Source organism: Coccomyxa subellipsoidea (assembly GCF_000258705.1).
Source record: "Coccomyxa subellipsoidea C-169, whole genome shotgun sequence".
Lineage (NCBI taxonomy): Eukaryota > Viridiplantae > Chlorophyta > Trebouxiophyceae > Coccomyxaceae > Coccomyxa > Coccomyxa subellipsoidea.
In genome coordinates this window covers 2,390,415-2,413,356 of record NW_005178038.1, presented here as the reverse complement: position 1 = coordinate 2,413,356, position 22,942 = coordinate 2,390,415, and the positions used below count along the sequence as shown (strand labels likewise).

The 22,942-nt window shown below is 53.1% G+C and overlaps 4 protein-coding genes across 4 annotated transcripts; 2 read left to right on the top strand and 2 right to left on the bottom strand.

Moving 5' to 3' along the window:
- Nucleotides 1–34: 34 nt before the first annotated feature.
- Nucleotides 35–1,250, top strand: COCSUDRAFT_14382 (hypothetical protein; the record flags this gene model as incomplete). Its single annotated transcript, XM_005649342.1, has 4 exons — nucleotides 35–151; nucleotides 286–402; nucleotides 565–666; nucleotides 1,044–1,250. 4 exons carry the CDS (start codon nucleotides 35–37, stop codon nucleotides 1,248–1,250), a joined length of 543 nt encoding a protein of 180 aa, XP_005649399.1.
- A 1,942-nt stretch (nucleotides 1,251–3,192) lies between these two features.
- On the bottom strand, nucleotides 3,193–6,828 carry COCSUDRAFT_41132 (hypothetical protein; the record flags this gene model as incomplete). Its single annotated transcript, XM_005649341.1, has 9 exons — nucleotides 3,193–3,358; nucleotides 3,717–3,940; nucleotides 4,548–4,733; nucleotides 5,034–5,145; nucleotides 5,370–5,452; nucleotides 5,623–5,776; nucleotides 6,055–6,225; nucleotides 6,453–6,514; nucleotides 6,625–6,828. 9 exons carry the CDS (start codon nucleotides 6,826–6,828, stop codon nucleotides 3,193–3,195), a joined length of 1,362 nt encoding a protein of 453 aa, XP_005649398.1.
- Nucleotides 6,829–7,250: 422 nt separating this feature from the next.
- COCSUDRAFT_53099 (4-aminobutyrate aminotransferase) lies at nucleotides 7,251–13,611 on the top strand. The gene is made up of 10 exons (XM_005649340.1): nucleotides 7,251–7,528; nucleotides 7,674–7,749; nucleotides 7,907–8,022; nucleotides 8,313–8,456; nucleotides 8,995–9,162; nucleotides 9,852–10,082; nucleotides 10,676–10,859; nucleotides 11,316–11,419; nucleotides 11,830–11,998; nucleotides 12,305–13,611. Exons 1-10 carry the CDS (start codon nucleotides 7,430–7,432, stop codon nucleotides 12,436–12,438), a joined length of 1,425 nt encoding a protein of 474 aa, XP_005649397.1. The 5' UTR covers nucleotides 7,251–7,429; the 3' UTR covers nucleotides 12,439–13,611.
- A 20-nt stretch (nucleotides 13,612–13,631) lies between these two features.
- COCSUDRAFT_41130 (hypothetical protein) lies at nucleotides 13,632–22,223 on the bottom strand (the record flags this gene model as incomplete). Its single annotated transcript, XM_005649339.1, has 15 exons — nucleotides 13,632–13,787; nucleotides 14,403–14,546; nucleotides 15,222–15,364; nucleotides 15,742–15,826; nucleotides 16,649–16,811; nucleotides 17,304–17,452; nucleotides 17,986–18,132; nucleotides 18,430–18,836; nucleotides 19,015–19,175; nucleotides 19,430–19,743; nucleotides 19,990–20,240; nucleotides 20,491–20,657; nucleotides 20,824–20,907; nucleotides 21,144–21,411; nucleotides 21,641–22,223. The coding sequence occupies 15 exons, from the start codon at nucleotides 22,221–22,223 to the stop codon at nucleotides 13,632–13,634; spliced, it is 3,222 nt and encodes a 1,073-aa protein (XP_005649396.1).
- Between the last annotated feature and the right edge of the window lie 719 nt (nucleotides 22,224–22,942).

Below are 22,942 nucleotides of genomic sequence, written 5' to 3'. Positions count from 1 at the left end.
TCGTGCACTTTATTTAGTCAGAAATACAGCTCGGATGCGGTGCAGGTATCCTAGGCCCAGCGTCACTGTCGATGCTGCAATTGTGGCAGAGCCTGAGAACGGCAAGCCTGCGCAACTGCTACTGATACAGCGGAAGAACCCACCTTGTAAAGTATGGCAGTCACCTATTTGTTGTGCGATTGACGGTCTATCGCTGCTTTGCTTGCACACCACCATGCGTACAGCCCATGTGCGCACCTGCCAGCCTGGGAAGATCAATGAAGTTGCGTATATTTTGGGCAACAGGGACAGTGGGCGCTGCCTGGGGGCTTTGTGGACGAGAATGAGCCGCTGGACAAGGCAGCTGCACGGGAATTGCAGGAGGAGACATCTGTCGATCCGTCAGACGTGCTCCTGATGCAGGTCAGACGAGCGCATCTACCCTGATCATGATGCATTGCATGGGAAATACGGCCGCATCTCAAACTTCATCATGTCTATCTTCAGTTGGCCTGATCATGCTGCTCATGGGTATACAGAACATTCCAACCTGTGACATGCACTCGACCATATTCTTTTCTTCAGGTTGGGGCATTTGGCGACCCTGGCAGGGATCCTCGGGGGTGGTGTGTATCAGTGGCCTATGCTGCCCTCGTGCCATCATCCAGCATGGGCGTCAAGGCTGCGGTGCGCAATCTGCTCTCATCAAACGACTGGCCACTCATTTGGATATCAATCCAGCAGCTTGTACAATTCCCTATTGCTAGGCTTACCCCTTGCTGTGGAGCATGTACAGGTGTTGGATTGAAGTTGGTCATCACATGCGCAAGAGAATGTCTAATCATATGTACATTGAGATTCAGCTGAATTGCAACTCTGCTTTGTGCTCTTGCTCAAGATCTGGTCACATGCGGCCTGAAAGCGGTCATGACTTGCACAGTGACATGTACAGTTAGAATGAGATTCTATGAACTGTGCTACGGAGTAGGCATGCTCAAGGTTTAGCCATAACTAAACATGATTAGTAGTCATGCGGGCTGACTGGCGCAGTGACTGATTTGCAGGACGATGCCTCGGAGGCAGAGTGGTTTGATGTCAGGGATCTGCCACAGCCGCTAGCTTTTGACCACAAGCTCATCGTGCGAACCGCGTTCCATCATCTGATGCAGCAGTCAGCTGTCCAAGGCGCGCACTTGCTCTTGTTGGTGACTGGCATGAATGCCACAAGGAAGTTACCACACGTAAGGCTGGTGATAAATCATTATTCTTGATGTTACCGAATGCTTATTCCAGCCCTCAGGACTGGGCGCGTGCAGCAACCTCTTGATGATTTTGTTCCAGCCTTCCTTGTCTTGGAAATTTCTCCACCAGTATTAATAAACATATGAATGAAAGCACTGCAAAAGGTGTCACACAAAGTGTTGTCCCAATGGTGAAAAGAGTCGGGCAACAGAGTGGCCACAGGTATGTAGGCCAGATTGCAGTCTGGGGTTTGCTTTTTATCTCATTTATCTGACTTACATGATAAAAGCCTGATCTTATTTGCTGCATATTTCTTGGGGCACTGCATCAATCTACACTGACACGCTATATTTCACAAGCCACCAAGAAAGCATCTTACTGATTGCTGAAACCTTCAACACGCCGCCCTACTGGCACAATACAGCTCCTCAAGACAATGAAAGTGATTTTAGCAGAATGACAGGATTGTCACAACCCTGTAATAGTATTGCGGAGCTGCTCTTTGCCATGCTTGAGCTGCTCATCATCTGATTGCTCTGCGCTGGGTTGCACACCACTAAGGCGGTATTGACATCACCAAGCTGCACTGTAAGAAGAAAGACAAAGCAGATTAAAATGAAGGCGTGCATATGCTTGCAGGCAAGCTGGCAGAGGACCTTCAAGTGGGTGCAGAAAGGTTGCAGGGACCCTGGGACCCTCCAAAGGAGTAGCGGTCCTTTAGTCCGCCCAACACTGAAGTCAACTTGGCTATCTAGTGCATGCAGTACTGTGGTGCCAGGCTATGGCCTGCCCGAAGTGCAATAGAGAAACAGAAAGCGAGGCTAGACGGCCCAGAAAGAGTAGAGGATTCACAAGTCCACGAGAAAAGATAGTTCAAATATATCTTAGAGCATGTGTCAAGGTCGATCTGTGGGTCATCCCTGGTTAAACTGCCAAGGCTGATCACTACTGGCTTCAAGAGGCATCAGTACAGTAAGAGTTGAACGTAACTATTTATCACAGCATGTTATGCTCTGCGTCTTTGTCCAGCGGTCCACAGGCAAGCCCCAGAAAACAACAGACAGGCATGCAACCAGAACTCAGTTGAAGCTCTTGAAGCATATTTTATGGTGCTCGTCTGAAGATACGAAATGTTGTGAAACAGCACAGCAGACCACTAAGTGCTGATGTCCGCCACTGCATCTTTTTGCAAGCTTGAGAACACTGATAGACAATGCAATGACCCTATCTGCTGGCATGACTTTCAAGCAGAATCTGAAAGGGTTGTAGATGCGTTGCTTCCCTGACAACCTGAAAGCCACGGCCCAGAAATGTGGCAGCGCTCAATGCCTGAAGCATGGGTCCCAATTGTTGGCGATTCTCAGAAGGCTCGTAGGTGTCAGAACCATTCTTCATGCTGGCTTTGCTTGGTGCAATTAATGTAGCTTCGTCAATAACAAACAACCCAAATTGAGAAAAGGTGGCATGATTAAAGGACCGCCTTTCAGTCCACCTTTCAGTGGTGGTTGAGTGGCTTGTAGCACTGATCAGCTGAAGATATTATCAATAACAATTAATTGCTTCAACTTCGTAACAACAGACATGCAGGCTTAAGCTACCAACAGATGTGCCGCCGTTGCCTTGACATGTCCATATGACTGGACCATTTCAGCATAATATGACAATGGCCAGCAAGGGCTAAACACTGTCCTACTGTAGTCCCCCACCATGAATGTCTCGGAAGACAGGTCTGTTGCTTTGCAAAGTGTACATACGCAAGTATTTGGGAAGCTACTTACACACGCAACTCCCCAGTCCCGCAGGGATCCGGGAGTTACAAAGATAACAATATGCAACTAGACACCATCTATGTCAGTATGTACGTAACTCAGCTATGTAGCATTTGAAGTACCCATCTGCATTAGTAGTATTGCTCGCGCGCTCCGTGCCAGCCAGCAAGCATGGCAGCAATCTATACTCTTGAGGGCATGACTACTTCTTGGCCCGCGCCCGCGCCAGCTGCAGCTTGGGGAACATGTCTGCCAGCTTGCGCGGCGGCTGCACCGTGCCGGGCGGCAGCAGTGTCACCTTGTACTGCTTCATCGGCGACTTGTCTGCGCCCGCGTTAGGCGCCTTGTCGCAGGTGCATCCCAGCTCCCTGCACCAGCGCAGCAGATACACTCGCCACAGTACTGGATGACATCATCGAAGAGCCATCTAGAGCAGCAAGCAGCACAAGTCGAGCACTTCAGCTCTTCTGACCATCTTCAAGCCGCCATCTTCATGTCACTGACCCTGACAGAGTTGTACACCGGTGTCTCGTGTGAGGTGTGAAGTCATGTGAGGTCTCGTGAAAGCCAGTGGGAAAATTGGCACATCCAGTATCCTCACTAAGAAACGGCCCACCAAAGAGCGTATCAGTCAAGAGCCACCTCAAATATCAGAATAGATATTTGCATGTCATTTGATAATGCCCAAGTCAGACTCCAATGCTCTGAGGAGCGCAGAAAACGCACCTGTAGTGCGTGACCATGTCCTGCGGGGTGAGCTTTAGGGTGGCCCGCAGCGCTTCAAACTGCCTGGCGCCGAGCGAGTAGTCCTCGGCGATGAGCGCTGTGATTAGTAAGTGCAGCAGCAGCATGCGCGCCTGCTCCTTGGTGCGGCTGTACACCTCCGTTCCCTCCTCCTCCCCCTTGGCCCTGCTGTAGAACCGCGCCAGGCAGCCTCGCAGCACGTCCTCCTGCACCAGAGCACAAACACAGCACATCCTCAGGCTTCTTTCATGTTGCCAGCTGGCCTTTGCTGGTTGCCCTGACGATGCAGAAAGAAATCTTATACCTCACCTTCTGATAATACTCTCTCGCAGAAGTTGCCAACTTGAGAGATCAAAGCGGTCGCCTCCACCCTCCAAGGAGTCAGACCCACAGGAAAGATACCCGCAACCGTCCATAAAATAGAAGCTGCCCAGCTTCATGGGATCTGTATAGAATGCAGGACAGAGTTGCCAGTGTGGTGTCTGATTGATTGCTGAGTATCCAAGGAGAAACTCTTGAGATCATGCTGTGGGTGCCTTGCAATTGGGAGTGGTACCTAACAGGCGTTTTATTTGTCCAGGTACACCAGGATCCAATATTGTATTCAGAGAGCAGCTGATTGCAACGCAATCTGGCAAGCTGATTTGGATGCGCAGGCATCCCGAAAGCTGCTGATTCAGTAAGTAAAGAATTGCAAATGGTGACCAAGCTTGGCTTTCCGGATCCGGGCTCTTCACCGGTGTCCTTGCAAGCACTCTGTAAGGAAAAGTGCAGCTGGGTTGGGGCGCGGACAAATTTCTTGATGAGGCTGACCTGGATGCGCAGGCGACCGGAGAGCTGTTTGAGGCCGCCGGTGCGCGCGTCGACATTCTGCCGGTGGCGCCCGGTGTAGAGGGCGACTAATGGGCCCAGGAACGCCATCGCGCGGAGACGCCGCGCGGCCGCCGGCCCGTCCGGCTTTGTGATCAGCGGCAGCCGATCGAGCACCACCTCCGGAAACTGCGCGCGACAGAAATACCCTTGGTCAGTGACCCTTGACCACTCGAGTGGATGGTGATCTATACTGTTAAGATATAAATCCCCATGTTCAGAGGGAAGGCGAGGGCCTAGGTCACAACTCACAGGTGTGCATATGACTAAACATCCCTCCCTTCGGCCTTGCTGACATGCGCAGCAACGCTGCTGATAGAAGAGACAGAAATCTGCTGCCCTGGCCCCTTTCACTATACTTTCCCAGCCTCGGGTTCCAGTAAGCAGCCAACCTCTACACACTGGGGGGATTAGGGAGAGAGCACTCACGATGCCCTTTGCGCGGAGGATGTCGTCCCGGTATGAGTCATCGTCGATGGCGCGCCGCAGCCGCTCGACTTCCAGCGTCTCCCACGCCTCTTCAGGCACCAGCTCCTCCAGCCTGATCAGGACCACCCATTATCAGTGTGCTGCCCGTAAACCTTGGCCAAGGTCTGCCCAACAACATCCTTGGTGATGCTGCAACATTAGTGATGCTTTTCCGCGCAGCAACGCACAAAGCTTGACGAGAATATGGTGTCTTGCTGGGCAAACAGATGACATTGTTTCACATGGGAGTAAAGCGGGTGATGTGCATAATAGGGGCATGCAAGGCAGCATGCGCACTTGTAAGCGGCTGCGGCAGAGGTGGCCTCCGGGTGGTGCGGAGGTATGTGCCTAACGTTGGTCACTGCCTTCAGAACATCATCCTGCACATTGAATATCAAATTAGCCTTCCTGAAGGCTCTCCAGACCTAAAAATGGTCATCATTGCCAAGAACATTTCACGGCAGCCCGCGCTAAGGCCATCACATTGAGTAATTCTTCAAGCACAGGCCTTGTCTGAAGCTCTTCAGAACAATAGAGGAAAGGTCGGCACTTTGGTCATTTTAGCGACGGCCGCCTTGTCCCCGGCAGCGGCGAGTAGGTCTTCGACGGCGTCCTGGGCTGCCACGTTGTCATCGCCAACCTTGGCGCTCTCCTTCTGGTCCAACTGCCGCTTGCGCCGCTGGCTCCCAAACGCATGCACCAGCCTGCGCCCCAGGCAGCTACTCAGCTTTGGGACAAGGAGAATATTTAGGACAGGGGACTTGTGCAGATGCTGCAGCATGTAGCCGTGAGGCCTCCCATGCACATGCCAGGCTCCAAAAAATCCACACTGGATTTTCAGGAGTCACCCGCTGAAGCAATTTGGCATGCCTCAATTTCAATTAATCAATGGCATGATGCAGTCCAGCCGTAAGGCTAAGTGCCTTGGCGAAAGGCATCTTCTGCAGCTGACAATATGCAGGGGAACCCTGATCAGGCGCACCGCTTGTTCTGCAAGATTCGCGCCCGTATGTCGTCCTCCTGCTCCGTAATGGCCCCGGTGGGACCGTAGTTGACACCCCTCGCGCGCGGCTCCATGCGCACGATATTGCCAGTGCCCACCTCCGCGTACCTCATCACCCCAGTCGCCTTGTCCAGCACTCCGACGGCGTACCTGCTCCCAGCAAAGCATGCATGTGCTCACACGCCCCCATGCATGACTGTGTCTTGATATTTTAGAGCACTGAAGACGATGTGCATTGGGCTGGGCATTTTTGCTCTCCTGCTATCCAGTAGATTGCCCGATTGACAGGCGCTAGTGCGGAAGAGAGGGGGGTTATGTGATTCAGGCAACGAGTCGAAGGAGTGTTCGACACTGCCAGAGGAGGGGTTGAGCCGCACTTGCAGGCAGGCGGCCCAGCTGCATCCACTGAGCGGCAGCTGCCCACAAAATCCACGTCTCCCTGCCGGCAATCAGGCATGAGGCCATGCAGCATATATCAGGTGAATTAGCAGGATTACAACAAAGACCAAAATACTGTCTGAGGATTACTGTGGGAGGGATTTCACGCACCGTCCGGGCCACAACAACGTGGTCATTGACGCGTGAAGTGTTGGAGTGCAGTTCCCAGGTGCAGCTGCCATGCTTGCCCGGCTGGAAGCCGCTGGGAAAGTACACCGCCAGGGGACCAGTCCTGCCTGATGTTGAGGGTGCATCCGCATGCTGCAGATCAATTGTCTCTGGCAAGTCTCTATCCAAGGCCTTGCGCTTGCCCATCCCCGGCCAGTACTAGTTGATCTGGCCTTTGATCCTACGTCCGGAGACTCTGATCACAACACAATTGCGTATTGAATATAATAAAATGAATATTTTTGCTCCTCTTTGGTCTCCCTTTACATCAATAGATGACCAATGACACTGTCAGAGAAGAGTTCTAATAGCAGATGTCTTCGGACGTAGAGCACTGCTTTGTGCCAGCAGTACCAATGCTAATTACTGTATATGAGTGCTTCTAACACCTTGATCACATTTAGATGCTCCAGGTGAAGTCCAGTGATGGCTGCGAAAGTTTCATGGCCATTCAAAGCCCTTCCGTCAACCACCCTCCTTGACCCCCACGAGTACTCAACCCTGCGAGCCAAGGATGCGTAAACGGTTTCAATTCATATTCCAAATTTCGGGTCGTCGAGATTGTCTTTGTTCGCTAGACGGTGTTGCTGATATTTCCTCTGCGTAGTCCCGCAGCAGGTACCCTCAGCTGCTGAAGCGTGGTAGTAATACTTGGAGTACATTCTTGGAAGTCTTAACTGTCCTGCGCACTTGTGCAGGATCGAGTGGGGCTGCATTGCATAGAAATTGGCATTATTACCAGGAAAACATGTCGAAGCATGCGCTAAGCGCAGCAGTAAAGTCGGGGGCAGCTGACGCTGCTTCTTTGATCCGTCGGCATCTCAGCCCAGCTGTCGCCAGCAATTCGGTAGGGGGACATCTTGAATTTCATTTTTGTGGTTCACCAAACTTACTTACCCCTTAGTGTGTCTGTCTGTTGGCTATTGGCCCAAAGCCTCGAATCCAAGAAAACCTACACTGCATATATATATCAAATATCTCCCTGGTTGCAGAATTTTATCGCCGAAAGGGCAAGCGGAAGCTACATCTACAGCACAGATGGCCAGAAGCACCTGGACATGGCAGCAGGCAAGTGCTGTCTCTGTGCAGCTCAAAGTCCCTTTGCTTTGTCAGCACACCAAATTTGCAAAGACACCAAAAGAAATCGATAGTATGATTGACATGCATGATATCTTATCTTTCTACTGGAAGTAAATCGTTTGATATAAGCACTGGGCATGTGCAGGCATCGGTGTGGTGTCAACCGGCCACTGCCATCCCAAGGTGGTCAAGGCCATCCAGGAGCAGGCTGCCACGTTGATCCACGCGCAACAGAACATCTTCGCTGCCAGCACGCCAATGGTGAGGCTTCAGCCCACCTAAGCACCACTGCACCCCCTTGTAGATTTTGTCCTTGTCCAGGAACACCTCTTGATGCACATTGCAGGCGCTTTGGGGGCAACTGGGATCCTATACATAGTCATTGATGTGGAAAAAGACCATGTTTGCAATGACCTTGGTAGACATGGCCTTTGTGCCTTACAATGGCTGTTCCTCAAAGGTTTTCTGCAAAAAAGGCAGCGGCATGTGTTTTGCACGAGGAGCTTGCGTACCTTCTGCAGCATGCATTAATAGAGCTGTGTCCATGGCAGGCGGGCCTGATCGACAGGCTGCTCACAATAGCGCCTCCCAGTCTCACGCGCTTCTTCTTCGCCAACAGCGGCAGCGAGGCGGTTGACAACGCAATCAAAATTGCGCGCGGCCACACCGGGCGCCAGAACATCATCTGCTTCGAGGTGCATGCTCACCTGCACCACCCAAGGCCTTGTTCTTTCTGCACCCGCAATGATTACTTCTTACTGCACCATTTAGCTTCAGTACAGTGGTGCAGTAAGAAGAGTGTCAGCCATTTCGTGATCCTGCTTAAGTGCTGAAGGAAAGCCAGAAGCACGACAGGACAAACGTGTCGTGAATTCTCCCAAGAAGGTAGCCTCCCAGAGGTTGGACTCTTCTTGAGGGGATCCATGGTATGTTTGGCCTGTCAAGGTGGCAGCTGCAAACAGGCTCTGAAAGTAACCACCTGTCAGCATTTTTCAAAGTCTAGCTGAGAATTTGTCAAGCCAGCAGACAACAGGACATATACAGGACGAACATACCCTCTTGATCCCAGGGAAGGTCTGACTTATGCAGGGCTAGCCCCGGGCTCAGTGTGGCATGCTTGCTCTGGGCAGGCTGAAGGATGCAAGGCCACTTGTCAGAAATCTCAACTTCAAGTTCGAAATATAGTTTCTGTGCTCAGCCATTTCTAAGGACAGGGGGTTGTCTCTGGCGCAGAACTCGTTCCACGGGCGCACATATGGCTCGATGGCGCTGACAACGTCGAAGACATATTACCGGCAGGGGTTTGCACCGCTGATGCCCCAGGTTGTAGTAGCGCCATACCCCTACTGCCTGCACTGCAAAGTCCGCGAGGCCCACCCGGACGGAGACTCCTGGTACAAGGTGCGCTGCCTCCCTGTCATAAATGTGATGGCATTGGTTTTCCTTTTGGTGGTGCTGAGGCCCTCTTGCTGATGTGGGCGTGGCTTTACCCCTGCAAGGTGCCAGGCTGGATGGCATGTGCCTTGTAACGGCTGCCAGCGGTTCAACTGTGAGTAATGCGGTGGTTTGCTTTTGTTGATTGTGCTGAGACCCTCCTGATGAGGCCCTTTAATCCCCAGAGTAGCACATGTAGCTGGGGTGTGGAGCTGTTGAGGATGATGGTGTGGGGTGGATCCAGCTCACTGATGGGCTGACCATAAATAGGTCAACACACTGGTGTCCAGTTAGTTGAGGGCGGGGCTCCGGTGTTGTGACCTTTTCTTGGTTCGCGCATCAAGGTCTTGGGCGGTCCAAGTGCTTATGTGTCTGGCATGCCAGATCTTCATCACCAGTGGCGCACTTCCTTTCACCTGAATTGATCAAATTTGAATCCATTGACGAAGGACTATAGTCCAGCTGATTCGTCCACAAGAGTTCAACATGCTTCCAACAAATTGATTATACTGGCCCCTCGTCAGCAATAGGCATGTTATCTATAAGTAGCGGTCTCTGGCACATCTAGCCAATTGTGAAGCTGTCTGACTCGTATGATGAGAGCACTACAAGCGAGACTTGGGCTTATGAATGAAGTGTTCCCCGAATGCGCGCAGATCCAGCCGAACGTGAAGCCGTATGATCCGTACGAGGCGCGGGGCTGCTGCAACGCGCCTGTAGACGCGCTCAAGTGGATCCTGAAGCAGCAGAGCGCGCCGTCAGACACCGCCGCAATCATCATCGAGCCCATCATGGGCGAGGGCGGTTTCCTTGCGCCTCCTCCCAACTTCATCCCGGCTCTGCGCAAGATCTGCGACGAGCACGGCATCCTGCTCATCATCGACGAGGTGAGGCCTGCAAAATATTATCTTCTGCTGCTGCTTGGTAATCTCCAAGCCTGGATATGTAGGTCCATAAACAGGCTGGATCCTGAGTACCCCACGCTGACCAGGGCGATTCGTGCACATGCAAGTTCCTGATTATTATTTGACCTGATCAGAAAGTTTTGCAGTGTGTTCGAGTCGCCCTGGTCAGGGCAATGTCCTGGCGAGCCCCGCAGCTGGTTGTCTTGGGTATGGACTGTTTCTGGCCATGCGGGTGCCCCCTTACCGTGCCCAATTGTGTCTGACAGGTTGCATGTGCATGGCCTCAAAATCCAGTGCCTAGCCAATCACCTGCATATCCATTCGTACTCTACATTAGCTGTAGGTCCTGTAATTTGCCAGTTTCCTGAGGTGGTAAAAACCACCAAGGTCAATTAATGCGGTCCTCACATGGAGGTCTCCTGAGGCCTGAGGGTGTAGGGACTTGCATGGTGGTCGTGTGACCTCCTACAAAGTCTCACCAAGTTTTCGGCTCGACATCTCATGCATGCCGAGAATCGGGCCGTGGAGTTCATGATTTTTTGCTGACGTGGCGGTGTGCGCGCATGTGCTGGCAGGTGCAGGCAGGCGTGGGCAGGACAGGCAAGTGGTGGGGCCACCAGCATGTGAGCGGAGAGGCAGTGGAGCCCGACATCATGATCTTCGCGAAGGGGATCGCCTCCGGCTTTCCCTTTGCCGGCCTGGCTACGCGCGAGAACATGTTTGAGGGCCTTGCCAGTGGCACCATGGGGGGCACCTACGGTGGGTCACCCTATTGGGCACGTCCCTTGATTTTACTGGTTATATCTTGACGCTTTCAAGGGTTTCTGGTGTTCGTAATATGCTCGCCGTCATTTTTTTGATCGGTCACGTGGGCATGGGCATACTTTGGCACTTCCGGATTCTGGCCATCACACATGTGGATGCCTTCTCAGGATGCTTTCTGGTGAACACAATCTTCATGCGGCATGTGCGAGAATTTTGTGTTTGGCCAAGAGGATCCTACTGATATCCAGGCAATGAGTGTCCAGATCTGGAAGCTGTGCCTGATTTCTACCAGATCGGTAGTTCTAGAGCAGATCCTCCGCCTGTTGCTGCCATCTTTCAAGCATGGGGTGGCCTGGAATTTTCCGCTGCATCAATCAGCTAAATGGGCAGGCATGCTTCCATTTGAGAGCACAAGTTGGTCGTTAGAGATTCTTATGGCCTGCCGTGCAGGCGCTGCCCCGCTGGCGTGCGCGACGGCATGTGCGACGCTGGACGTGATCAAGGAGGAGAAGCTGCTGGACAACGCCACTGCGCGCGGTCAGCAACTAGTCAAGGTGCGCCGCTGTTTCCATGAGCAAGCCATTTTGGGAGGCTACGGGCAGGGAGTAATTGTGGAGTTGCCCTGTTGAGATCTTAGGCTCAACCAAATCAAACCCGGTCGGTGACGTGGTGGCCTCCGGATCCCACGACAAACACATCTTCATGGCTTACGTGGCCCACGCCACTTGTTCATTCCGCTGTGGCGTTGGTTTGCCAATGAAGGCACCGCTTTCTTTGCAAGTGGTTGGAAGTTGCAGAACTTCTGCGCTTCATGCTACATTTCACCAGGCCGCATTCTGGTTTCAATCTCTATCAGATTCAAATTACTCATGCATCGCCATTTCTGCCGCCACCAAAGATTTGCCCGGGAGAGGGCTGCAGATGGCCTTCTGATGCTGATTCATTTTTGGGTGTGTGACTGCAGGGCCTGCTGGAGCTGACGGGCAAGTACCCGATCATTGACATCCGCGGCCGCGGACTCATGTGCGCGGCAGAATTCGGCGGCCGGGACGGAGGCATGAGCGCCGAGCCGGGCGTCGCCGCAGCCGTCACCAAGGCTGCCGGCAAGCGCAACATGCTGCTGCTCACCGCGGGTGCGCTTGCACCCACTTCTGTGAAAAGAAGCAGCATGCCTGTCCAGTGCCATACTTCCTCTTTACAGTCAAGTGGGTCTTACAATGCTTCGCACCTCCTAACGAGCAGGATTTGAGCATGCTTAGGGCAGTGTCCTAACAAGGGCAAGCTCTTGATATTCTCACAATCACACTCTCCCCCTTCAAAACTTGGGAGCAATTGCCTACCGGATTGTCCCCAGTTAGCAGCACAAGCCATTCTGGTAGGGGGCGTGTGTCTCCCAGCTTAAATAGATTGGGAATGAATGTATGGTTGTGATCCTTCAGGCGCCAGGGAGACGGTGCGGTTCCTGCCGCCTCTGACGGTGAGCGAGGGGGAGATCGACGAGGCGCTGCACATCTTCGGCCAGTCCCTGGAGGAGGTCTTTGGCAGCAGCGCAGCGCAGCTCAAGGCCGCCTGATCTGGCAGCCCTTGCCGCTGCATGCTCCACAGATATGTAACAAAGATTTCATGGCTGATTCTGCAGGGCTGTCTGTGTTCAGTCTTTTGTGTGTTCATGTTGGCTGACTGTTCCGAGACTTGTCCATAAACAATGTGCGGGAGCCATCTCATTGCAGATTTCGTGCAGACAGGCAGCAGGCAGTGTTCTGTGCATGAGAGGGTGCGAAAACCTGGCACGCTCTGATGCAGTACATGATGAGCACGTCGTGCTTGTGGGGCGGGTTTCATGGTTGATGCTAGCACGTTTTAGGTGGGTGATTTTGTTGTGTGAATGCTGCTATTGCGGCAAACACGCCTATGGGTTTGCATGATGTGCTGTATTGGCACCAGAAACAGCAGTGCAATGGTACTCTCTTACAAACGCTTATTGCAAGCAGAATGATGTGCGAGCTTGAAAATGCTTCTTCAGCCATGCTTAATTACATCACAATATATACTTACAGAGGTCAGCAGGCCTCTCCCAATGTAAATTCCACTCCAGCTTGTGCCCCCTCAATTTCAGACATCCCGTGTTCTCAGGCCGGGATATCCCGCTCACTGCGTGCAGCACGCAGGCGTAAAATGCACTAATAATTGATGCACCGACGCAACAGACACACTCCAGACTCCAGGTGCACCCCTTGAGGTCCCTCCTACGCCTTGTATACATACTTGTACATATACTTATGCAAATATTCTTGAGCACAGACTTTGCTTGCAGGCATGGACGACCTTGACCTGCATCTCACAATCTTGAACTGACACACATGCAGCTTGATGAAGCCAGAAAAATCACCTCAAAAAATCCACCGAAACCAGAGATCACAATTCAGAAGCCTTGCATGCAAACGGAAGCTTGACGCAATAATTCACTCCTGGGTTCTGTATGCCTGTTCCCTCTCTGCGCGTGGGCTACTCCTCAAGTTCATAACAAGTCAATATTTGCAATGTTTCGGCATGTTCGGCACTTCTTCTGCATGTTCTGTTCCTGCTCTATGCTCTAACTTCCAGTTAACCCAACGAGCGCCCAAATTGCTACAGACTTGCAAGGCAGAACGCTCGCTTCCGCTATCCAGTGAGGACATATCACGCCCAGTGCAGCCAAGCAAAGCCTAGCTTCCACAAAAAGTAGCCTGTTGAGCTGGGCTAGGGGCCACAGGTAAGTACAGGCCTTCAGTAGCCCTGCTGCATGTTAAACCCCATGGGCGGCCCGAGGTGGTGCAGGGGCATCTGCCCAAACACAGGCAGCATCTGTGGCGGCATCCTCGGCGGGTGCTGGAACTCATGCGTACAGATGACTTGCGTGTGGGGCCCAGTCCTGTCCAGTGCCTGCAACATAAAGTGAGCATCCTTCGAACCTGAACAGAATTTTCTATAACAATTACTCGCTACTCCGGCCAGAGGTAAGGTGCATGGGCAGGCCAGGATTGCCCACTTAAAAATGACAGTCAGCAAGAGGTGCAGCACCAATGACACAGCCGCATCAGCACATGGCCATGTAGCACTCTTGAAGGCACAGAACATGTGCAGTTGCAAGATATTCCCAGGCAACGTTGCTATCCAGCTCCATACAGCCCGAATTATCATTTTTAAACAAAAATCGCAAGGGGGATTCAAAAGAAGAGCATCAGTCCCTCTACATACCCCTACTGACATCCCTTAAGTGACAAGTCTGAGTACAGCGGTATGATAGAGGCTGGATGAGAAAAGTGGAAAATGCTCTTCAGCCTGCAAGCGCTTGGACCATACCCCAATGCGGGTTTAGGTGTATCCTGCGGTGCTGGTTCAAAAATGGGGTGCATCATTCAGTTCCGGGGTGGACCACGAGGGTAGGCCGGGCGGTGCGGGGTGGATCATCCGATGCGGGGTAAATCCTTAAGAGGGTCGATCACGCATGGTGGGGTGGATAAAAAAAAACGGGGTGGATCAGGCGGGGCGGCGCACCAGGGTGAAGTAATCTTCGCGGATGAGGATGCGCGTGGAGGGGGGAACATCGTTCCAGGAGGCCTTGTCGACGCCCGGCTTGAAGAATGCCTCTCCTGCCATCAGCCTTGTCTCCTCCAGCATCACGATGTAGCCGGGCGGGATCTGCGCGCCAGCCGCCACGGGTTTAGAATTAGAAAAAAAAGGAACGTATGATTCACTCAAACCTGGCCCCGGCTGGCGGGTGGCGCTCTGAAAATTGAGCACAATGCCCAAGGTGATTGAGTCTTGCTTGGATCTGGCGAGTCCAACAAGGGGTAGGATTGTGGCAGCCTTCAACTGCAGCTGTCTGCAGGATGCACCTTGCCTCTTGGCAAGAAAGGCGTGTAACAATAGTTAATAGTACTCACCCCCTGAGCCCTGACACACGTAATCTACTGGACCCTCAAGTGCCAGCTTGAACGGCCAAACATGAAAACACCTGACAGGAAAGCAGGGATGAAAAATACACTTTTGCACCCCTGCCTTACTGACATGCTCCAGATGGAGGGCTCATCTGCTTGTCCATGTTAGGACAGAGGTAACGGCACTAACTTCTTTGACAGGCAACTGACTGTTACTGAATGATGATGAGTCTGCAGCAGGTTGCAAAATGCAGCCCTGGCAACTTGCTTGCTGCATGTCACTTGCTTGCAGACCCAACGATAAAGCTGCTGCAGGGAGGCTGCAGCAGCCCTCCCAACTAGGGAAACAACAGCAATTGACAAGGCAGTGCACAAGTCAAATGCAGTGCTGATGCTGACGCATGATCTTGGCAGGTAGAAGGGGAAAAAGACGCACAATTGTGCCAGGTGGAGCGATGAGGACGATTACGCGCGGCTGGAACTGGGCGGCATGAGTCACAAATTTGCTCGCCAGGCAGCCGTTTTTGCCAAAGGGCGGGTTCAGTCCAATCACCAATTTGTCGCCGCGGGGCAGTTGTCCTGTCAGGGCAATTCACAAGTTCCAAGTCAAAATTGAAAACAAAAACTTAGAACTGGCATAATTCAGGCATGGTCATGTCTGCCATGCCTGTGAAAGGCAGGCATAACAAATACCCACCCTAAAAATCTAACATTCACAAAACACACTGCTAGGCCAGCCTGTGAGGACACCCGGAGTGATTTAATTTCCTACCTCAATTGGTATCTTACACTTACACAGCAGGGAAGGCATCGCAGTCGGATGCCCGCCAGCATACCAGGTTCACAGAAACAGACTAGCTGATCACTGCTCATCTGGACGTACAAATGGCACATTCAAACGTGTGTGTGAAGAGCCCTTGAGACAACACATTGACATTACAGGACGCATTGCTCACCGAAATCAACATCGAGCCAGCTGGACTTGACAAAGTCCTCGGTGTCCTTGGCAGTAATGATGTCAAAGGCCCGCCCATGGATCTCCTGTGACACAGAGCCCCTCTTGTTAAGAGCAATCACGTGACAAGTCCTGCTGGTAGCAGAATGCCTGCGCGCATTCCTGAACAGTGAGAGAATGGTCCCCACGAATGCCATGCATGCTCAAGCGCAGTGGCCTCCATGCCTCTTTAAAGGTCTTTAGAGGTCTTTAAAAGTCTCTAGAGGTCTTTAAAGGGATAAAGCATGGCCATGGCCAACTGGTTGGCTGGTCAAAGCTCTGACGTCGAGACAGCAGGTAATTTCACTGTACAGGAACCAATATCTCGATTGTGCATGACATCATCAACTCGATGGGTGGTCTGGCCTGAAGATGCAGCATGCTTCCATCGAGCATATCATATTAGCAGCAAAGCCATGCATGGCCCACAGATTGCTCTTTTGATAACTCTGGACCCTTGCATCCAGATGAACCTAACATATTGTACATAACAAGACATGCACGTATGCTGAGACAGGCTCTTTGACCTGTTGCATGTACATCCCACATTGGCTACACTGGCATGCAGTGTGGCAAACAATCCCACAGGTCAATGAAAGGATTCCTGGCGCTGGCTAAGAGTGGGATCACCTTGAAGTATTTTGTTGTTCATTTTATTCAATTCCTTAGAACATTATTACGGTATTGTTAATTGAGGGGACCAAGTTCTGTGAGCAACCACAATCACACAGAATCCTGCCCTGACATGGGGTGGGGATGCAGACTGAGTAGCACCACTCCCCTACACACATCTGCCCTGAGCTGAACTGTCTTTGCAGAGTTCTGGGGTACCACAAGAACACTCCCTTCCATGGCTGTGAGGAGCGCACCAAGCCTTCCGCGAGGCCCATGCGTTTCAGCATGGGAAGCCACACGTTGTAGCCGCAGGAGAAGTCGACCACTGTGTCGCCGGTGAGCATGAAGGGCAGGAGGTATTTGTTCACCTCCTCCAGAAGGTACGGCAGCGTGAAGTGGCGCCCGTACGAGGTGTAACTGCAACACAACCCAGGACAGCACATCGCCCCACGTAGCTTCATCATGATTGAGTACGGGGCCCGGAGTGCAGGCATGCGCACGGTGAAAGCACATGGGAAACATGGGCGCCAGCCTACTTTTGAACAAGGCATGATGTCTCCAAATGCCCGATGATCCCTTCAAGGGAAAATTCTTGCTGACACATGCTGCTGCGATTGGGTCCCTATGAGGGAGATCATGGGCCACCGTGCAATTAGCGGTACATCTCAGCCTCCCCTGAACAGGCGTGCATTTGCCATGCTGGGACAGCTCATTGAGTCTTCCCCTGACTGCAGAAACGAAGAACAGAATGTGCTGGACAAAGCACTCTGCACGCCGTGTCGTTGCCCTATCAGGCCCAGCATGGCAGCTACGAGGCAGCTACAGCGTGCGCAGGACCTACGTGAAAGCTTCTCAGCTCTAGATGTGTCTCAAGATTTGGCGGTCATAGATAGTTCGTGGCCTGCGCACCTGGCACCATGCAGAACGGGAGCGAGCACCATCCGCAGGTTGTCCTCGGCTCGATACAGCTCGTTCACCAGCCTTCCCATCATGAGCTGGGCAGAGTGCGGATTGTCCAGAGCGCCCCGGCATGCCTTCACGTGCCCATCTAGGCGGTCCTGTTCAGGCATCAAAATTTCTGTCATCAGGCGTGAATCCCAACACACTCCAAGCAGACGTGTTGGTCATTGAACATGCCATACTGGTCACCCTCCACTCTAAATCCTGCACCCCCGGCGGTGCGGGAAACATTTCAAGGCAACATTTGGGGGTCTTCCTGGCGTTATTATCACCAGGGGCTTGCTCCGTTGAATTGGGCTTGCCAAGAGCTTACCGAATCTGGTTTCAAAATTTTCATGGAGTTTGAATTTCAGGAGACAGGGTCCTAATTATCAGCCGCTTATTGGCCACAAATTTTTGTGTTGCGGGGTTTACATTGACCAGTATGGTATTCTCACCACGCTTAAAAATCAATGCTCAAGGCAATGAAGCACACCTGCCCAAAACAACTCAAGCTCTGCCAATGACTCATCAGGCTTACGTCCTAAGACCCCCTTGCTGACCTGTATTTGTTGCTAAGCGCAGAGGTCGCCAGTTCCTGCTGCTATGGACTGTCGTTTACCAAAATCAATACAGAGGGGGAAAAGCCTACCCTTGTGATGGTCGGCTCGAGGGAGTTTTGATACGGCTTGGGCTTGCGCGAATTCGCCTCCACATCCCTGAGTGAGTTGGCAAGATCGGCCTCACCCCACCAGGCATTCAGGCGCTCCTGCATGGCGCCCTTTGTCCAGTGGGACTCCTGCGAACACCCAGCACTATGAAATGTCGACTGTGACCATCACACATGCTTGAGGCACGATGTCCTGTAATGTGAAAGGCATCTCATTCTGCCGCAGGACAAAAAGACCATCTCAAGCATGTGCGACCATCACAAATGCTTGAGGCACAATGTCCTGTAATGTGAAAGGCATCTCATTCTACCGCAGGACAAAATGCCAATTAGACACCAGGATGTGTGGCCTCCACATGTGGTGTATGTGCCATTAACAAGTAAGGACAGCGGCTTGGAAGTGATGGCACAGGAAGGAGCGCATACCCTCTCGCAGGGCAGCAGATGCGACTCCTCCTCCTCCAGTGCCTGAGCAGCGGCGGCTGCCTCCTGCCGGGCAGACCGGGCAGCTTCCGCCGCGGCGGCCTCAGCTTCCAGGTCCAGCGGCGCAGCTTCCACCAGGTCCGCAGCTTCCGCATCCGCATCGTCAGCTTCCTCGTCCGCGTCCGCCGCCCACATGTCATCCTCCGGCGCGTCGGCTGCAGATTCCGTCCTTGGCCTGGCAACTTCCTCTGGTGCTCCCTCCTCGCTCGACAGTCGCGGCAACAGTCTCACCATGGGTTGCTTTGCGGGCGGCAGCACATCGGGCACAGCAGGGCTCATCTCAGGCTCTGGCACTGCCGCTTCCTCTGCCTGGACAGCCTCTGCCTCGACAGGGGCCGCTGAAGCATCACCTGCACGCCAGAACCAAGGAGACATCAGACGTGCGCCAAGCATAGCAGACGAAGAATCCCCCATTTTCAGCTCTGTAGCAAGTCCATGATCTATTCAGACGTTCAGTAGTTTCTCACGACCTGGGTTGCCTGGCAACTGTGCAAGGATAGAATTTATGTGGACATCTTTGCAGCTCACCCCTGGTGTCTGGGGCAGGCAATCGCTTCTCATGCTCAGACTGGCGCGGGGCGGATGCTGAATCTTTCTTAATGGGCGGCTTGACAGGGGATGGCGGCCTCACGGCGGGCACTGGCTCTGCAGGTGTGTCCTCGAAAGGGATGTATTCCGCCTCGACCACTCTGCACAGCACAACACTTAGTTGCTGCACAGCAAATAAAATGCTTGTGGGACATGAGGGCCGGAACTCAGGCAGCTCTGGGATGCGTTGCTTACCCCGAGAACAAGGAGCTGCATTACGCCATGATAACACTCGGTGTGAAACAACGCCGATGTGCACATGCAAAGACGGCCAGCAATACTTTTTTCGCAGCAACTGAAGGAAGCTTTGGCATGAAAGATCAGCTCGTATGGGCAGGACAGGGCAGGGGCGCACATTGGCGCCGGCTTTTGCGGCCGCTGCTGCTGCGCCTTCCTGCCTGCAGCAATCCGCACAGCCAGAGGAATCTCATTGTCGTCAATCGCAACCGGCGCAGGTTTGCGCGCCACGGCCGCAGCAGCCGAGGCTGCCGGTGCCGGCTGGGGCTTGGTGCGCGGCCGTTTCGGCACGGCGACCGCTGCGCCTGCGGCAGGGGCCGCGCCCTTGGACACCGCAGCCTTCTTTGGCGCAGCCTGCGGCACTGCTCTTGCCACCCCTGCCTGCTTGGACGCCTGAGTTGCAGCCCTCTCTGCCTGCGCGTTCTGCTTGGCCTGCAGTCCCATTCAGCGCATGCCTTATTAATAATATAATTACTATTGTTATCATACGCTTGTTCCAGCCCTCAGGGCTAGGTGCGTTGCAGCAACCTCTCAACGATCCCTCATGCCTTTACCACGGGATGTACAGAGAACTCTTAAGTCTCTCACACAGCGTCCATCATCCCCAGGCCAGCTGTTTTTAGACACTTCTTTGATCGACTTGCTGAATCATCGCGAGGATTGGGAGTGCTTGGCTACCTGCTGCCGGCGACGCTCAGCCCTGGCAGCAAATCTGTCCATGATGTCGCGCGACCAGAGCAGGTCCGGGAACTTGGTGGCCTGCGCCTTGGCCCACAGGCGTCGCAGCTGCGGGGAGAACAGCTCCCCCATAACAGGAGTTGCATCGCCGAGGGCCATGTCGTGGCGCATGCAGTACAGCAGCGACTGCCCGATGTCACATTCTGGCTCGACAGCTTTTGTGCGTGGAAGCGGCGGCGGCAGCACGTTCCCTGAGCGTGACATACAGACATCATAATGAAGGCAGTAGCACGTCATGCGCAGCTTGGATGTAACTACATTGTATGCCAGTAGAGATCAGAGTTGCTGCCTTCGCAGAGGAAGCTACCCTGATTTACGATCATCATACTATGGCGCCATATGCTGACAGAGTATAGCTTTCTGAAAATGCAGTCTCAGGGAATCCCCTGGGCCTTTGTCAAAGACAGGCTTGGAGTGTTCACAAGGCAGTAGGACACCTACCTTCCTTGTCAAGCTTTCTGGTGATCCACACGCGCGTGACAGGGGAGTTCAGGATCTTCTTTGGCAGGCAGCCCGCATGGTAGGCGACTGGACAGCGGCGGCAGCTGATCACCTCACCCTTCTCTGCATTCTCCCCCTCATTGCACCTCTTGCAGGTGTGCAACGGGCTGCGCACCAAAACACGCCGTGTCCTCACGGCCCGACCAACTTGCAATTCTCCACTGACTTGGGTGGTGATTTGCTGACGAGTAAGCCAGGTCAAACTTCTGCTAATAGGGATTGACAGCAGGAGATGGAAAGCCAAATCGGCAGCCGGTTTGAGGGGTGGCGCACCAGACAAAGAATATGGCCATTTCCTGAGGATCCTTGTTGAGGCATCTTGCGTGGTAGAAGCGGCCGCAGTCGCCCACAGTGCACCTGCCACACACACAGCATTCAGGCTGTGCTACGTCCCATGCTGTTCCAGACCTCGGAAGTTTGCCTGACACTCCCTACAGGCCTGTCTTCAAGAAGCTGATACAAACCACACATAAAGGATGCCCCACGTAGGGGTCAGACTGGCCTTAGGGTCCGGTGGATCACCCATGTGATAGAGGGGCATGCAAGATGATCTGGAGAGGTTGCAGGAGAAGGGCAGGGAGCCGGGGACTCACTTGAAGACCTCTGGAAGACCACTTGAAGACCCTCCCACACTGCCTTCCACCTTGCAGGCGAAGCACTGGTGCTTGCCGCTGTGGCAGTTGGGGCACATGAAGGGCTCGTTCGTGGAATCGAAGCGCATGAACAGCTCAGCCCCAATTTGGAGCGGGTTGCAGGAGCCGGGATCGTCCACGTAAACCGGGCCTTCCTCCTCTTCCTCCGCCGGCTTGATCCCCGCATGGAATGCGCGCATGCAGCCGCCGTCGCACAGAATCAGCTCGCCTGCGCCAAATTTCCCACATCTCCAGGTGCAATTTCTGGCATGTGCAGCTCGACAAAAGCTCCAGGCAATTGGAAAACATATGCACGGTCCTGCTGTGCTGTTTTGGAGTGTGACAGGCTGCTTTGAAAATCCTGTGGTTGGTTGAATGCTGAAGAAAAAAACTATGGCTCTTCCTTCATTTTTTGCGCATGCGACCAGAAACCTCGAGAGCATGTCTCAGCCACGCACCGCCATCATCGCATTTGGTGCAAATTGTGTCGTTAGCCCTCCACCCGTCCTTTGCTTCATCCTCATCGTCCTCCTGCTCCCCTTCCTCATCGCCCTCTCTGTCGACATCACCACCCCCATCCCTTTTTTCCGAGGGCTCTCCCCTCTCTTCTGCCGCTTCAGATGCTGCCCCCTCTGCATCAGCCTCTCTCCGGTGGCTGCTGCCTTTGCTCATGCTGTCCTCCAGGCCGCTGGGAAGTGCAATAGGGGCATCCGCTGCGGCCTCCTCTGTGCTGCTTTCCTTTCGCAGGCGCTTCAGGGGGCGGTGACCAGCTTCGAGCTCAGGAATCTCCCAGGCCTCTGGCTGCTGCCTTTTGAGGTCCTTGCTGTGCAGCTCTGTCCTGTTGTCTGCCACTGCTGAGGTTGGCAGGGCAGAAGCAATCTCTGCACCTGGCTCTTCTCGTGTGACACCAGCAATAGAAATACTATTTGCCTCGGGCATTGCCTCTGAGCCGGACACTCCTGCCTCCTCTTTACCCTTCTTGTGCCCTAACTTTCTGAATTGAGCTAGGGCGGGCCCGAGCGAGAATTTGCTTTCGCTCATGTGCACAGACTTGCCGTGACGCCTGGCATAGTCGAATTAGGCCTTGTGGACCGCATCCAAGCTCTAATTGGAAATAACTTGCACCTGACGTGTTCGCATGAACCCACAGAGCTCCCATGCAACACAGATTTTGGGAAACACTTCCTCGGAGCACTGAAATTTCTACTCAGCAGGAGGCCCGATGCAACCGATCCCAAGGCAGATGTACTGGGATTTCGGCTACTTGAAGAGTAACGATAGTACTGAGACGATCATTGGTGAATCAGTTGAAGTGAACAACAACGTTGGTGCATGGCCCTGGAGTGGGCATCCCTCAACCTGTGCCTCCCCATAGGTGCAGTAACACACTAGATTGCCGAAATTATTGGAGCCTTTGAGCCTTGAATACCACTAGATACGTCTTCTTGTAATCGTGGCTTAAGTCGAAGAACCACGCTCATTTGGAACGCAGCATGCAAATCAGGAACGTCGTCGAACAGGTGCCCAGTCATTTCCCACTGAAAATGCAAAGCACTTGCAGGCCATATTCCTTTGTCGAAAAGCACTTCAATTTCATGCAGATTGGAAACAAATGGTGCAGGAATGACAGATTGAGCCTAGCGCGTTGTAGTATTGTAGGTGCGCCAATTTTTGCCAGCATTCAGTATATAGCTTGGTGGGCCAGAGGCAGATAGTGCTTTGATCGTCGCTCCTCGTTATGCTAACTGTTATAAAGCTGC